General features: G+C 37.2%; 1 protein-coding gene across 1 annotated transcript; it reads left to right on the top strand.

Annotated features, from left to right (window-relative positions):
- The first annotated feature begins 5,244 nt into the window (after positions 1-5,244).
- Positions 5,245-17,411, top strand: ubald2 (UBA-like domain containing 2). The gene is made up of 4 exons (XM_063904136.1): positions 5,245-5,514; positions 9,977-10,033; positions 13,876-14,272; positions 14,364-17,411. The coding sequence occupies exons 1-3, from the start codon at positions 5,365-5,367 to the stop codon at positions 14,230-14,232; spliced, it is 564 nt and encodes a 187-aa protein (XP_063760206.1). The 5' UTR covers positions 5,245-5,364; the 3' UTR covers positions 14,233-14,272; positions 14,364-17,411.
- Positions 17,412-17,786: the final 375 nt, after the last annotated feature.

The raw sequence follows: 17,786 nt of genomic DNA on the forward strand, positions 1-17,786 counted from the left end.
CTTCTCCTCTAACGGGCTCAGGATCCTCCGGTGGGGGCAGTTTAATACCTGGTGTTGCAGGAGGTTTGTCCGGCAACCATAGAAACGGTGCACCCCCCACTTGTAAACAGCTTCCCGCTCCTCCATTGGCCTCCTGGTTTCTATAGTGCTGAACATTTTTAATCACTTTCAAGTCAACTGAGGCTGCAGGGTTTCAAGCCGAGGCCCGGGGACCCAAGGAGGGACCTGAGTGAACTGCTGGAAGAATTTTCTAGATCGTTGACTGCAGTATAGGCTACTCATATTGAACATTGTCCTGCATTAAAACCTGTATAGTTAAAGGAGGGTATGTTTCAGTCAAATGTGATTATTTAAGAAAATGCCACTTTCCGTCTCTGAAATGTGGAGATGTTCAGCTTTTTTCTGTGCTATATCATAGTAAAGTGAACATGTTTTGGTTTTTGGACCGACAAAACAAGGTATTTAAAAGGCATTACCTTAAATGTTGAGAAAGAAGGATTGACATTTTATACATCAATCCAGAAATCTATTCATCTAGAAAAATAATCGGCATATACTGATTAACAAATCAAAGACTAAGGAAGTGGAAACATATTTGTGTATTGGTTTCTTTCTCTTATTCATGCTTTTACTGCATTACATGTACTCTTAAGGACATGTGCTTTGTCTGCATAGCTTTTAGTGCACAACATATACATTTACTGCATGACATGTACATTTATTGCACAGATTTCAAAGCATATGTGTACTTTTTCTGCACAATATCTTCTTTACGGCATGACATGCATGTTAACTGTACAAATATGTAATGTTTGCACAAAATATACTGTTACTACACAATGTTTACTTTTGCTGCACAATGTGTACTTTCACTGAATGACATGCATGAATACAATACAACATGTATAGTAACTTACTTTCACTGCACAAAATGTAATTATTTTACTTCAAGACACGCAAGTTTACTCCACAAAGTGTACTCTAAAAATGTGTTTTTACTGCATGGAGCTGAGAATGCTTTTGTAATGCACCTACAGTAATTTGGATTCACATACAGGATTTTAACTGTTGATGGAGCACGTTTACACTGTTGTAATGGTATTTAAAGTGGGGCTGCTGTGTGTGTGTGTGTGTGTGTGTGTGTGTGTGTGTGTGTGTGTGTGTGTGTGTGTGTGTGTGTGTGTGTGTGTGTGTGTGTGTGTGTGTGTGTGTGTGTGTGTGTAGGAATGTACTTTTGTTCATAAGACAGAGAGAGAAAAAGGGGAAACAAAAAGGTTTGGCCCCTAAACGTTCATTGAGTGTGGCTGAGTGGTTTCCTGAGGCCGGCACAAAGAAAACTGTAAAGCCATAAAATCTTCCTAACGCTCTGAGAGACGGACGTGTGCTGCTGGCTGCTGTCGGGGACAAACACAGAGTCACTGATCTAAAGACAGGATTTCACTGTATTACTCTATAACTAATCAAAGATCACAGCAGATATGAAGAGGTCTTAAAGTTTGTTTCAAGTTGTCTTCTACTTCTGTTTGTGTTTGTTTTGTGTCTATTTATTTTCGTCATTTTTTGTATTGGGTCTGTTGTTTCATTGCTAATTTCACTGTGCCGATGGTCTTTATGAAGATAAAATGAAAATTCTTCATTAAATAAATGTAATTCATTTGCGTATTTTTTGGAGAAATATTTTGTTTATTTAAAATAACATTTTGTTTATTTAATCAGAGGAATCTGAAAAAGCCTTTCTTTATTCTGCTGCACCTCAATTTTGTTTTCCTATTTTCTGCATCATAATTTTTGTGCAAATACATCACCAATTGACCTCATTTCTGTCCCTTATTTAGATAAATAATACACGCCTTTTTACACATTTATTGATTGTCAAGCATTTTAAACCTGAAAACAGGATAAAAAAAAATCTTGTCAAATTATCAAACTGTCAATTTAAACTCAAATGCTGCTCAAATATGAACAATCAGTGAACATATACTTTCCCATTTGACATCCACTTTGATCATATCACTTCCAGCAAAGGTCAGAGGTCAGGCTGGGAGCAGCCAACCACAGTAACCTATCAGAGAGGAGGTCAGGACTCAGAGAGGATAAAAAAGAGACGGTGGACTTGACCCACAGACAGACAGACAGACAGACAGACAGACAGACAGACAGACAGACAGACAGACAGACAGACAGACACACAGACAGACAGACACACAGACAGACAGACACACAGACAGACAGACACACAGACAGACAGACTTTTACTAAACAACACGTCATTTTAAAACACATGTACTTACTAAACTAAACAGCATGCAGTATTAGTCCACAACATTAAACCATAAACATTAAGACCCATAAACAAACACAGTCATTTATAGACGTCACTGAAATCAGTTTGAAGTCAAAGTAAAGCTGTAGTTTGAGTTTTTAAGAATGATCTGTATGCCGACATGGAGTAATGCCTATACTAAAGAGTTAAGGCCTTTAAAATGTAAATGTAGTAAATGGTTCATGTTTTGGTTCTGGAGTAATGGCAGTTTTTGAACACATGAGGGCAGCAGACATCATACAGTGAAATTGTCTGATTCACTGTAAAATAAGTATTGTGTGTTTTCATCATGCACCTTCATAGATAAGTGTTTTTTTTTGTGAAACGAAAAAGAAAATAATGGTTCTTCAGGGAATTACAAAACACAATGTTATATGTCCCTTTTTTTCAAGATTTATTGGCAACATCGTGACATGAAACGTAACGGAAATGTTTTCATTGATATATTTACTGCTGGGTTTCTTGTGAATTTGTCAAGTGATCAATAAAGTTTTACCTTTGCCTTTGAAAACCTATGACAAATAGTTTGAGGATTGTTTTTTGTATTATTATTGAGAAACTCCAGAGTTAGCATTGCAATAAAAAGTCCAATATTTATCTCTGAGATGTAGTGGAGTTGAAGAGGAATGATTTTTGTTGTTGATTTATTATACTATTTATTATATGTGCTTGCTTTATGTTTTGTTCTATATCATTTATATAATGTATCCATTTTTTAAATATTAATTCAAGGCTTATTAAAGTCTACTGAGACCATGTTGCATGGTGGATTTTGCGCTATAAATACAATTTATTAAAGAAAAAGCTAGAAAACTTGACTTTATGGATATGTACAGTTTTCTGCATAAATGTGCAAACTATTTATTGTGTGATGTGCTAAAGCAACTAAACTGTCACATAACATTTCATATGCATGCATGGATGTGGACTCACATTTCACACTGTGGACCCTCACCTGTTTAGAAAACAAACAGACCTCTCTAAAAACAGAATCCATATGTAGAGACAGGTTGAGGTTAATGATTACTGCAGAGCGTTAACATAAAGCTGCTGTTCCCCTTCATCAATGTCTTTACAACATGTTTCAAACCATCTCTTTTTACTTTAAAAATACTCTGTAAGGTATGCAATCATTACCAATGTAAAGTATTAAAAGTATCGTAAAGTAAATGACATCAATAGATTGTTATTACTCATTATAAATGTAGTGGAGTATAAGTAGAAAACAGCAGGAAATAAAACTAAGTACAAGTACCTCAAAAAGTACTACATGTAAAATACTTGAGTAAATGTACTGTGATACCATTCATCAACAACTTTTTGGTTGTTGACTAAATTAACTTAAAGATTGAAGCTGTTAATAAACTTTGGAAGGTCCTTTTTCCTGCCTTTTTTGTTTCTAGTTGATGAAAGTCTAAGGTTTAAATATTTTTACACATATACTAGGAGGTTTTAAGTGTTAATTTGTGTCACTTCGCAGCCTTTATTTGTTTATTTTTGTCCATTTCATGCATCTTTGTAGTTGTTGTGTGTCTCTTTGTAGGCTTTATTTGTCACCTTGTAGTAATTTGTGTGATTTTGTGTATCCTTTTGGTACTTTTGAATCTAATGTTGTGTCACTTCGTAATCAGTGTGTGTGTGTCTCTGTTTTCATTTTGTGTCTCTTTGTATTCATTTTCTCTCTGTAATACTTGTGTTACTTTGTGGTCCTTATGTGTCTCTTTGTTGTTATTTTGTGTCCCTTTGTATTTGTTGTGTATTTCAGTCACTTTGGCTGCCTTTTACGTCATTTTGTCTCTTTGATGTCATTTTGTCTCACTTTGTGGTTGATCAATGACCCTTTGCACTGTGTTTATGCATCTTTGTGGCTATTTTGAGTCTTCCTGGTTACTACATGCGTAGGAGTGACATTTAGTAACTGTAGGCCAGATGAGACACTGTTACTTTGAACTCTTTGGCCCCTCAGGACTATTCAGTAATCCATCCTTTTCCTTCACCAAACAGCCTTCAGGTAATAGCACTCCCCAACAATACATAATAGATAGACTTCCTGTGTCACATGTGCACCACTGCTGAATTATTGAGAGAGACGCTGCAGGCCAATAAGAGCTGCACTCACATGATGAAGATTATTGTTGTTTCATCAGGGGAAATGCACCGGTCTGTGAGGCAGAGTGCTGTAGGATAACAAAATGAAAGTGAAAATATGAAATAAAAATGGTTCCTGATTCTAAACACAACAGAAAGTAAAAGCCATTCATGAAAAGTGGTTAAAACCAGGAAAAGTCAGATTTAATGATTGGATAAGCATTATATAAGATTTATTTAGGATGGAAAATAACAACTTTTTCTATCATCTGCAGGAAAACTTATTGAAAAGATTGTATTATTTTTAAATATTTTTGTGCAGCTTTCAATTTTTAAATGTTGAAATGTCTCTTAAGTTTTAAATGTAATTTATTGTTCCTTATTTGATTCTCTATTGTCTATTTTACGTGATACAACTTAAAAATAATTATAAGAAGAAAAATAGCAATTATCGCTAATAATATGGTATATTTAAAAATATAAATATAATAACATTTACAATTGTGTACAATATTTATGTATGTTTAGTTCATATACCTGCCAGGTAGAGCAGCCAATGACCTTTATGGATTCACCAAACATTCTATCAAACACATTACGTCAGTGTAAAAGTCATGAGTATTATCACGGTGACAAACCGGCCGGTTAACAACAAGAGGGTTGGGGTTGTTATGACTCTAAACCTGCTCGACTCCTCTCACTGGCGATGTATCTGAGTAGTAAAACAAGCGCACCAATAACTTTAAACACTTCAGCCAATCAAAGCTTCTCTAGTATCTGAGCTAACCAATCAGCAGCGCGCTCTTCTTTGTTGTTGGTGATGACATGAAAATATTGTTGTTGCTTGTTCTGAGGGCTGCGGACACAGACAGACAGGGAGCACCGGGGTTTGAAGGCTTCACAAGCGTCGACCAAGCTCAGATCTGATTCATTTTGTCTTACTTTTGATTTTTATGCAACTGCGTGTTGCGAAGAAAGCGGTCATGTCGGTGAATATGGACGAACTCAGACATCAAGTCATGATCAACCAGTTTGTTTTGACGGCTGGATGCGCCGCGGATCAAGCGAAGCAGCTCCTACAGGCGGCCCACTGGCAGTTCGAGGTGAGGCTAAAACGCGTTTTTAGTCTACTTTAAAAGCCTGTCCCATTGTTTATTGAAACATATAGTTGTTTACAATCTGTCAATACATTAATTTCAACTCCTAGTATTGGTTATTTTGACGATTGTGTTGCTTTAGGACCTGCTGTGGCTAACAGCGGCTAAGCTAGTAGGACTGAGGACGTGGTGCTCGACTCTAGTGGCCGTTTTTTGTTGACATTTTCGGTAGGAATCCACCGTGTCATTGCGGTGCTAATTGTTGTTAGCTTAGCGCTAGCAGCCTCCATAAACCATTATGGTGGCTCCTTCTAGTTAATTGTTTTATGAGCTACTCGGGATATATATTCTAAAGCTTAATATCCGCGTACAATTATAAAAACAATAAGAATATGCCACATGGTGCATTCAAGTGCTTTCGATTTTTAGACTTTGGTGTGTCCATAAGGGTTAACTGGTAATGTGTAAACAACATGGACGCTACAAAGATTGCGTTTTATTATATTGCTCAGAGAATTAGACTTTATGTAATACTTTATTTCGAGTGGTCATTGAAAACCTGGAAAGTTTTGGATTTTCGGGGGCCTTAAACGTGTAGACATAACTATATATTTTGTAAAAAAAATAGGAAGCTAATTAATTGTAATATTTTATTAGTCGTATTGTTCAATGTGGTTCGTTCATGAACTTTAAGTCCTTATGTTGAAACAACCTTGAGGTTGTTAGTGTTGTACATTGTTTCACTGGCCCTTAAAATCCTTAAAGGTTTTGAAGAAAAAAAGGAATAAAAGACATTATTTAAAAATAGAAATGAACATGCGTCATTTAACAATCTTAGGTGTAAATATTATGTTCAAGAATAGTAATATAATGTATTGATATTTTTTTCTGTGAATCCTGCTAAATGATCACTGATGTAACAGTATGCAACATTGATTAATGTCTCTAACTTTGTACATGAATGAGGAATCTGGGCCTGAAAAGTCCCAATCAACAAATCAAGAAAAGTTCCTGAAAAACAATGGAGACCCCAGTTTGAATGAGTGTTAATGGGCTGAGAATCTCTTTAGTTGACTACAGTCCTAACAATGAAACTAAAGGCACTTTGTTCAAACCCAAAAAGCTGATACATGTGTGTAATGTGGGGAATGCATGAGGAAACAAGGTGGTATTGTTTGTCTCCTCTGTAAGAACGTAGTAAACACACTATTGCTGTGACATCATTGGCCTGATTATTCTCCGTATTGTGATTCATAAAGAGAACACAAACAAACGGTATTTAACCAAACGCTTACAAACCATTAAGTAGTTGGGATAGATAAGGCTGATTGTGTGGCATTGAATGCAATATTATCTCCTTTTTGCATGTCCACATTAAACACACTTTTATTTAATCTATATGGCAGGGAGTTAAGGACATGTTTATGTATGAGTTGAAGGAAGTTGTATTCCAAGAGAAAAACTCTAAAATTCTATGAGATTGAATAGTAAATTTACAAGAAAAATTATCGGTTGAAATTGATGTTTACTTGACACAAAAGGTGAATGTCAATAGACTGCAAACGTATTGTATGCTCAAAACAAGCAGTCAACAAACATTTGAATGTGTAGGTTGCTGCTAGCAGGTATTTTGTCATTGCTGTGAGTGTTGTTACAAATTTAGCTAATGAGCATTTAAACTAAATGTCTCAAAGCACTGTATACAGAGGTGCAGTTTAATGGTTTTACGAATATGGCGTTGGATAAAGACTTACATGCAGGTGGAGGTAGAGCAAGTTGGGGTGAAGAGTTTGCAGGAAGTGATCACAGCTGATGAGGGAAGTGTAAACAGCTGAGATGGGAGGGGCAGTCAGGTGAGGAGGAAAGGAGAGTTGAACTTGAACAACACAGTCACATTACAATGCATTAGACATGGCAGGGATCATTGTGCAAGAAAATAAATGCAAATTTAGAAACAAATTACGACCAAACACAAGTAAAGAATCAACCAGGAACGTTGTCTTTCAAAGCTGTCTTTAAGGCTCTTTTTGTTTTAAACTAAAACTCATAACATTTCCGAGGTTTTACATAAAATCGAATTTTACCTGATGTTTTTAGGAAGACATCTGGCCTTGTAAATACATTATAAAGTAATTCAATTAAATTTTCATGATAAAATAAATAGTTTTTTTCCTTTATGCGAGACAAATATCCTGTCCTCCCCTTTTAAGGAGCTGTCATCACTAAATAATAAGAAGACTGAATACATCACCCCCAAATCTTTCCCACTGTTACATTTTTACTAAATACCTAACTTTTGAGCTAATGTGTTCTAAGTTAAATAGTTTTGTGGAGACAGTGACACATTAACTTTACATAAAATCCCATACAACTTTATTTCTGTCATTGTTGTAAGAATAACATAATTTTTTGGAAAAATATACTTATTTTCAGCCCATTTTCTAACCTTTAGTCTATAAATCCCATGAAGCACCGTTTTTTTCTCTGTAAAGGTCATTAGTGAGGACCACATCTGAAAAGATAGATTGACTAATCGTTATAATTTTTTCTCCAAAAAAGGTCTTTAAAAATAGTTTAGTGAATATATTTTGGTTTGGCACTGCTATACCAAGACATCACATCTGACTCTTTTTGTTTTGAATCACCACACTTTAAATGAAATCTGCCTTAAAGTAACGTTCAAAGACACCCCGGTGAACTCAGTTGCAGGTTTAGTCACACAGCGTTCTTCTTCTGGTGTTTCCAGCAGCAGGAAGTGTGAAAACATTTTGAGGTCCTGAGAAATAAAGTGAGCGGAGACAAAGACACAAAAGCTGTGAGGGCTGTGACGCTTTGAGATGTGTGTCACGTTGTACGGCAGACATTCCTGCTCCACTGCGGCTGTTGTCAAACAACCAGAGCGTGGGAGGAGGAGGGGGGGAGGAGGACGGGGGAGGCTGGGGGGAACCACTGCATTCATTGAAGTGTTAGCGTGAAAGAGGCCTCCGCTGCAGGGAAATGGAAGCTACGCTGAGTAGTGAAACAGGCTCACACTGTCAGATAAAACATGGAGCCGTCTGTAAACACAGGGTTTAAAATCACATTTTACTCACGGTAAGAGCTCCAAACAACGCAAGTTTAATACAAAATTATTATTTGTTTATCAAATACTTATCAGATTCAAACATTAAACTTTTGTTGCGTTGTTTTACTTTGATCCCTCGTGCACTAATAACGTTTTTTTCTTTTTACATTTTTCAAAATGATGCGATCCATTAGGACACACATTCACAAACAACATAGGCAACACACAAGTATATACAGTGTGTATATATATATATATAAATAAATAAACAAGTCAATTATTTCTTTAAACCTTTACTATTTCTTATACTGGAATTTGTCGTTCTTTGATTGATTTATTTTTAGCTATGTTTGTTGAATCGCCTATTTTTTACATAACGACTTCTCATTATGTAAAAAGACAAAGAACTTTGTTTTGTTTTTTAAAAGTCAACAACATCACTTACAAACTATTTAAACATGAATATTTACATGTATTATGGATAAAAAGATTGCATTCAATGCGATTGCAAGGGGATATACATGCAGGCATTGTTTCATTAAAAAATAAAGTGCATGATGCAGAGTTTATAGATATTAGCTTGTCTGCAGACCTTGTCCCTGTGCAATACAATCTCTTCTAATGCCGATAATAAACAGGTTAGTTATTTTCCCACACTGATTCGCTTATCCCTGAAGAATAAAATGTTTCCTATGATCCACACGAGGAATACTCAGCTTTTTGTTTCTGTTTCTCAGAGATTGCCAAGTGTTTGTTCAATCTGAGGAACAAAACAAGAACACACTTCCTGGTTTGTGCATGAGGCAGCTGTTTTATAGTTTTCCAGCCTCAGCTCAAGACTACTTGTTGTCTTACACTTCAGATAATCATTATCTTCTTTAAGAAATATGATTAGCTGCAGCTGTAGATCACGTTGACTACCTCTGCTTTATTTTACTCACATAGAAACTAGTTTAACTATAATATATTAACACAAGTTCTGTTTCTTTGACTATTTTCAGTCAGAAACGTTGTGAAACTTGCAGATTCAGAGGAAGTCGTGTGTAATTGAGCATCAGTGTTCCTGTTATCAGGGAGTCAGTTAGCTCAAAGCTAATCTAAGAAACCATCCTGTGCTCTGCAAACTGTTTCAGGAGTGGAGATAATATATTAAAATCCAAGCTCATGAGCTTGCTGACGATAAAGATGCCATATTTTTGGGAGAATTGAAACAAACATGTACTTTATTGGAAGAAGTTCACAGATCCTTATCTTACATAAAGGACAAACACATCGCTGTTCAAATATAGTAAAGTAGTGAAAAAAGCCCCTGTTAATAACAAAACTTGAATGAATGTATATATTTATATGTACTTGTTTTTTATTTAAATAAACCATAACAGTCTCTTCTCTCTTTCTCTGCAGACGGCCTTAAGCTCCTTCTTCCAGGAGGCCAACATCCCCACTCACCACCACCAGATGGTAAATCCATTTATTCCCCTTTAAAAAAAAAACATAATCCCTCGCAGTGGACGGATGAACCCGCTTACCTGCTGCTTGCTCACTCACTGCTCCTAAAAACAGCCACATAAAGAGCAGTTTTATTGATAGCAGTTCAAAACCGTTTTAGTACTTTACTACTCGTGTAGAAAATCTATAAAAAGAAATGAGGTTAAACAAAACAAAAATGCGCTGAAGTTAAAATACAGGACTATCAGATAATAAACATGTATATAGTCAAGTGAAATAATATTGTGTTTTGAACATAATCTAGTATTTTTGTGATTAAGCGCCCCTTCAGTGCAATTCACTTAAAACCAATGTCCTAAATAAATAAACACATATATTTATATTTACATTTCTTATGGACGCTAACAATTTTTAGACCAAAGAATCAGAAGAAAATTAACTTTGTTTTTAGACACATTTTTTTTCTACAACTAAGTCAAAATGTAAAGCCAACATAAAGTAACGTTCTTAAACATACTAGCTAGCTAATCTTCATTATGCTAAATGTTAGTTAGCGATGTAAATGTGTAATATGAGTGAAATCAAATATGACTACATTAAAATGTGCCCCTTTAGTAGACAGGAAATGCCAAACATTCCTCGGTGCTACCAGTCCTAGCAGCATGGCTAACTGAGCTAACAGCTAACTAGCAGCTACTGCTAGCGGTTAGCCTTACTTTAGCAACAAATAAAGCTTTTTGACAACAGGAAACAATAAAAAGGTTGCATTCAATGCGATTGCAAGCGGACAATGCATGCAGGCATTGTCCCATAATGAAATTAAGTGCATGGTGTGGAATATATAGAAATAACTAGCAGCTACTGCTAGCAGTTAGCCTTACTTTAGCAACAAATAAAGCTTTGTCCCATCAGGAAACAAAAGTTGAGGCAGAGCTGGCGGGGCACATCAGAAAATATAAAAAAAGAAAAAAGGCTATTTTTCATCAAATATGACCATTTTTAGTTGAACCAAAATCAACTTAGTGACATTAAAGCCAAGGGTGCGCCAGAGTGGGAATGACAATGATTTAAAAGCTGTTTTTTCAAGGGTAAAATAGTTTCATAATGTTTCTTTAGGCTTTCTAAACAGGCAGAGTCAAGTTAGTTTTGTATGAGTGCTTGGTATTCCCACGCCCTCGGAAGTGCCCACCGTGAACATGTTATTGTGTTTTAAGGGTGAAGGGCACTTTGGACTCTGATGGAGCGTCTGTGTTTTAAGTTTTCTATCCGTTTGGCTGGATTTCACATTTATCTTATAAAACTGAGGTTTATGTTCATTCTGCTTCTATGCAGGAAATTAAATTTAGAGCGAAACACATCACACAGGGCGTCAGACTCTCACAGGAACATTAAATCTCTGTGCTGTAAAGAAGGGAGTGTGCTGTTATTTAATCTTTAATCACACCATGTCACACAATAATCACTCAAAGGATTCACACGGCACAACTCTGAATGAATGAAATAATTATATAGTGGCAAACGCTGTGTACTCACACTCCGAAAACTGCATTACAAGTACAAACCTGAATTGAAAGTCAACCTTATGTCTGGAAGTATAATCAGTAAAATAGCAGAATAGCTGCCCACTGCAATAACACTTTACAATAATTCCCCGCTGGCTGGCAGATAACTCACTGCTCCATAGTCTCTCTTGTGAACTGGACATAACAGGCACACTTTACACTTAACTTTGTACATTTATATTATATTTTATTTATTATTCCATTTCATTGCACTATTTGTACATCTGTATATTTCTTATTTTTTTGTTATGTTTGGGATGAATAAAGTTTTTCTGATTGTGATAATAGAGCAGTATTATTCTGTTTTATCAGTAACAAATACATGTGGTACCATTTTAATGTTCGTCATTGTTGAGCCAATATAAGTATTTCAGTACTGATCATATTATATCATTCCACTCCATAATTAATAGGAATAGAAGTGTAAAGTAGCATAACACTGAAATACGAGTAAAATACAAGTACGTCTAAATAGTACTTAAGTCCAATACTCCTCCTCTTCCTCTCTTTTCTCCCATTCCTCCTCCTCCTCCTCTTGTGTGTGTTTGTGTACGTGCCGGTGGCTTGCTCTAGGCGGAGCGTGTTGGAGCTTGTAAGAAAGGAGGAGGAAGTGTTTGAGAGTCGATAGGTTTGTTATTATTTCGGGTGCAGTGCGGTGACATCATCTCGCCTGAGGCGTGCGTGTGCGTGCGTGTGTGTGTGTGTGTGTGTGTGTGTTAGGAAGAATACAGCTGCAGAGGTCTGAGAGAGAGTGAAGCAACTGAACTCAGCAGGAGTATCAGCTGACACACACACACACACACACACACACACACACACACACACACACACACACACACACACACACACACACACACACACACACACACAGTATAGAATATAATTTGCCATAATATTGAATAAACGGAGAGGTTTTAAAGTGTACTCAGTTTATTTTTTTTACTGATATTAATGTCGTGGTCTTTCACAATGTCAAAGTATATATCGTGCACAGTACTGGACATTGCATTATTGTGATTTACAAAAACACAGGAATATTCACCCTGCATTTTGTGTATTATTAAAGGTAAATTCTTCAATGTGGTGTTGTTTATAATGGAGATAATTTAAGAAAGTACTAGTGAATGTGAATGTAGCCAAGTCAATATATAAATAAGTAATGTGAAGTTTACTTCCGTAACATGTGAAAACACAATGGAACTCTTCTATTGGCTGGCACTCCAACCCATTGTATGAGTTAGGCTAAGGGGCGGGACATCTCTAAGCGGTTGACCAATCACAACAGAGCCTGCCAGCTAACTAATCAAAGCAGACTGGGCTCTGATTTCAGAGAGAGGGTGGAAAGAGGCGCTGCAGCAGTATGAGAAAAAATAAAGAGCTTTTAAAAAAAAGATTTTTCTGGGCAAACAGTGCCTTTAATAGAGTGATAGATGTGAAAGGGGGAGAGAGGGGGGGTGACACGGAGCACGTGCTCCCAAGCCGGATTCGAACCTGGGTCCTCTGCTTGGGGTCCAAACCCCAGTACATGGTCCGTCAGCTCTATCAACTAAGCTAAACGACTGCCCAAATAAAGAGCTTTTTGAAGATAAAACCATGGAGACATGACACAGTAGAGACACTAAATGCAAATATGAACCTGAAAATGAGGATATTTAATATGTATTGAGAGGTTAAAAGAGTTAAAGTGAGGATAAAACGTTTAATAGACAGATTGCACTTTGTGTTGGCAGCATGTAGAAAAGTTATTACTGCAGTCAACAGCTGAGTGTTGATTTATGTTTGATGTGGTCAGAAGCATCTTTACTGTGTGTGTGTGTTTAACAGCTGAGAGAAGCCTCCTCTATTTCTGTCTGCTATCTGATCTGTGTGTGTGTGTGTGTGTGTGTGTGTGTGTGTGTGTGTGTGTGTGTGTGTGTGTGTGTGTGTGTGTGTGTGTGTGTGTGTGTGTGTGTAAATGACTCTTTAATTGATGTTCTCCCTGAAGACGCTTGGCATTTAGCAGCGTATCACACACAGATCACATGTTTGTCCACAGTTAAATGCTGAAGCAGTCTGCAGTGTCGAATAACAAATGCTTTGAGGATTCTTAACTGATAATTAAATCAGATGTTTCCTCTTTTAAAATTGGAAAAATGATTACGACTTTGGACAGTTTTTTATTTCATTTAGATACGTTTTTTTAAACTGATGCATTAAGCAGAGGTTACGTTTTCAGAGAAACAAACCAGCTGCAGGGAAAAGCGTACATGTTTGACCTACCTCTTGCTAACTCCTTCCTCTTGTGTCCTGCAGATGTGTACTCCCAGAAACACGCCCGCCACGCCGCCCAACTTCCCGGACGCCATCACCATGTTCTCAAAGCTGCGTGCTTCTGAATGCGGGCCCGGGTCCGGCACCGGCTCCTCCCAGGCCTCCATGGCGTGCTCACCACCGCCCCCCTCCTCCGGCTACGGCTCCTTCTGGGCATCCTCGCCGCCCACCCACCAACCCGCCTGGCTGCCCCCGTCGTCGCCAACAGCCCCCCACCTGCACCACCACTTTCACCACCACCACCACCACCTGCAACAGACTCCCATGTGGCCCCCTGGCGCACAGCCCAGCGCCGGCCCGCAGCCCCCCGTCGTGTCCGCACTGCACGGCCAGAGATGAGACTGAACGGGGAGGAGTGGGGCTGGTCAAGGAGGCAAATGTATGGGGAGGGTGGTGGGGGGGGGGTTCATGTGTGGAATGAGAGGAAATGGAAAAAGACAAAAATACAGTTTTCCTGTCTCGTTTTTCAGAACCGAAGACTTCCCCTCCGTCTTCATCACAGAACGAAAAAACGAACGTTGTTTTTCATCGTGGATGCAAAACAAGCCCAGGACCCAGCAGAGCGCTCCGAGGATAGCAGCCATGTGATCTACTTTTTTTTATCTTTTAAAAACTCTTCTTGTTTCAGATGGTTCGGAAATAACCTGGCAATAACCAGCAGATAACAGACAGGATTATAGACGTTCCATTCACAGCCCTGAAACGCTCACAGAGAGATGTATCTAAGGTTGGATTACCTCTACCCGAGTCACACGTTAACACAGGAAGAAAACCTGCTAATCTTTGACATTATTTTCTTTAAGAAACAACGACCTGGATGACAAAATATTCTTTCTGCTGCATACTAAGAAAGATTTTTCCTTAACTCTGATCCTTTGTCGCAGTTTCCTGATCCAAACCAAGATGTTGCTTTATTTGTACGACGTGAGGAAACATTTGAAATTGTAATTATCAGTTTGAGAGCCTCTGTTCCAACTGTAACTGAAATGCAATTTATAATTCAGTGTCTTTCTTTTATTGTGAATATATTAGGCGAGTCTCTTTCCTAATTTAAAATGGAAAAAAACTAAAACAGAGTTTGACTAATCTAGAAAAAGGAATCGCCGACTATTTTGATAAAGTTTCAAGTGATTTTTCATGCAAAACTGTCAGAGAATACTGTTTTCAGCTTCTTAAATATGTAGATTTGTTGATTTACTGTTTCTTATCATAATAAAATAAATATCTTTGGGTTTTCAGAAAAGCAAGACATCTATTTTGACTGTGAGAAATTGGCATGTACATGTTTTATAGGAGGATATATTTATGAATCCAGAAAATACGGTTTTCCGGTCAATTCTTTTTTGTTAAAGGTCGCTACGAACAGAAACGTAAAAGCAATATACGGTAATTTAGAAATCATAATTACTGTCATTATTTAACAATTTAAGTGAACCGCGCTATGTACTGTTGATGTCAGGTTATACATTGGCTCTCAATTGGATTGTTTTTATATTTTTATACAAAACTTAATGTGTCTTGTGTAGTGAAAAGGACATATTTCTGACTACCTGGTCACATGTTTGGGATGAACAATCTTTAACGTTGCAGCAGAAAGAATATTATTTAATCCAAAATGTTTGAGATTTCAGTAAATCCCTTCAGATCGACAGGAAGTGATGTCATGTTGAGTATAACGGTTAAACGACAGTCTGGAGTAACGTTTTGTAAAGTGAAAATATGACCGGTGAGTTAAGTAAAGCGGCAATATTTTGAATTTTTTTCCAGCTGCCACATTTATAAAGTAGTTAAATTTACTAAGAGTCGGCTTGGATCAAGTTCCTGTTAATTGGTTATGAGGCAGTTTTGTACTGCAGCATATTAGGGCCATTGTGGGTGAAAAACAAACAAATTATGGGAAATGTTTTAAGAAATAATCAGAATTGCAGAAATGAAAAACTTATATTCACAAAAGATTTTTTTTTTTAAATAGGAGAAAAACCCGAGATGATTAAAGCGTTAATGTGCACGCAAAACTGAAAACTTAAACGGCTTATTTATTTTATTTACAAATGTATTGCTTTAAATTCTCAGATGATGTTAGGTTTTTTGGACATTTGTAAGGATTTATGGCAGAAGTTTTTTACAACATACCATTTTTTTTACAACTTTAATCTTAGAACTTTTCTGAGTTTGCTTATTTTGATAATAAGGGATTTCATTATCTATCTTTTCTTGTAAAGGAGGTTTTTTTAAATACATTTAAAAAACAATTTAATTCCTATATTCTATAATTACTTTTCATGATTTTCCCATTTTAATGAAAGAATATCAACGTTTTTTTCTTGTAAATTCGGTGAGTTTAAGTCAACTTACCTCTTAATACCACTAAATATCACCCTCCTTCCCTGGTAATGTTTTTTTTTGTTTACCTACAGTGGCTCTAAATGACAGTTTTGTAAATGAAATCTTCATCTGAATGTTTTTCTGTCATGCTGCTGATCAAAATAATCTGATTTTGGAATATCTTTGGGCTGTGAGCTGCCTGCCTTTCTGCGGGGGCATTTAGAGGCCAACTCAGTGATTTTCCACACAACCTTGGTGACGCTCAAACACTCCTACCTCTGTGTGGATGTGAGGCCCCTGAGCTCTGCCTCTACCCTCCGCTGCGGACGGGATCAGAGAGTTTAAACAAGTTCAAACTGCTGCCGCTGCGGAAGAAGAATTTACAGCAGAGCTTCACAGCGGGCTAACACCGGGATTTGTAAACTGGTTCCCTCACACAGGACCCCCCGTATGTCACTGAAAATCACCGGCAGAATAGTGAAGAGTTTTAAAAAAGAAAGTCACCTTCACTACACAAGAGAGAGGAAGCAGGAATCAGGGAGGGATGCAGAGAAAGATTTAAACACTTTGTTGTTCACAGCTTCACACAGACAATCAACTGTTTCTCTTGTTTTCTGTACCATTTATTTTTGGTTTATTTGGGGGGGGGGTCGGGCTCCACTTTTAAAGCTGTTACATCCCTTCAAATCCACTAACCTGATGAGATTATATTTACAATCTGATGCAGGAATGAAAATCCACCATGATGGGCTCTTGTTGACTTGCCAATCTTCCTCTCTTCAGCTGTCCTCATGAAAGGGAGTTGTTTGTCGGTGAGGGCGGATTATTCCTTTGAAATCTAAAGAGTTGAGGCGAATTCTGGAAGTCTCAAATGTGACCGAGGAGTTTTTGTGAGAGGACTAGTCGTCTAATGTTGTTTTTGATGGAGCGAGTTGCAGGTTTTGGGCCAAAGGGGAAGTATTTGTAGGAGCTTCCTGCAGAATGGAGAATTGTTAAACAGTCTTTAAATCCAGCTGATATGTCCCAACCACCCTGAAGATTGGATTACTTTCCTCATTTTAAAGGGTTTTTTTCTTAGAAATTCACTGTTCTAATCCACGGCTCTTTTATAGAAATTTCTCTCAAGTACTTTCTGTTCATTTCCTCTGTTGAAATTTGTATTTATATGTTTAATAAAAACAAGGTATGATTTACTTTGTGTGTCTCACTTACTTCATCACACTTTGGGTTTTTACCGTAAGAGCTTAAAGGACAGAAAAAACAAAAGTGGCTTTCTTTCTCAGTGAGCCTGAAGGACGGATGTGGTCCGAGCCGTTTCTCATCTTTGACTTCAAGTCTTCACATGACACCACGCTTTATTGAAGAGGAAGTCTGGAGCTGCGTTCAAAGACACAACTCAAAGATGGGGATTATGAACTGCTGCTCAAAATGATATAAAAACAGCACACTTTTTTTTACAGGTTGTTGTTTTCAGGACTTAAAGTAACATAAGGAAAAGTACATTTTTTAAATGTATGCTCTTATTATGGGTTGCTCAGGAGACATTTGCTCTTAGTAGTTCTTTCAAT

This window comes from Eleginops maclovinus, chromosome 16 (genome assembly GCF_036324505.1).
Source record: "Eleginops maclovinus isolate JMC-PN-2008 ecotype Puerto Natales chromosome 16, JC_Emac_rtc_rv5, whole genome shotgun sequence".
Classification (NCBI taxonomy): domain Eukaryota; kingdom Metazoa; phylum Chordata; class Actinopteri; order Perciformes; family Eleginopidae; genus Eleginops; species Eleginops maclovinus.

Bases quoted from the DNA above. Each gene is read 5' to 3' on its own strand.
- ubald2 (XM_063904136.1), top strand. From the start codon at position 5,365: ATGCAACTGCGTGTTGCGAAGAAAGCGGTCATGTCGGTGAATATGGAC. The intron at 5,515-9,976 runs GTGAGGCTAAAA...CTTTCTCTGCAG, and splicing joins CGGCCCACTGGCAGTTCGAG to ACGGCCTTAAGCTCCTTCTT. The intron at 10,034-13,875 runs GTAAATCCATTT...TGTGTCCTGCAG, and splicing joins CCACTCACCACCACCAGATG to ATGTGTACTCCCAGAAACAC.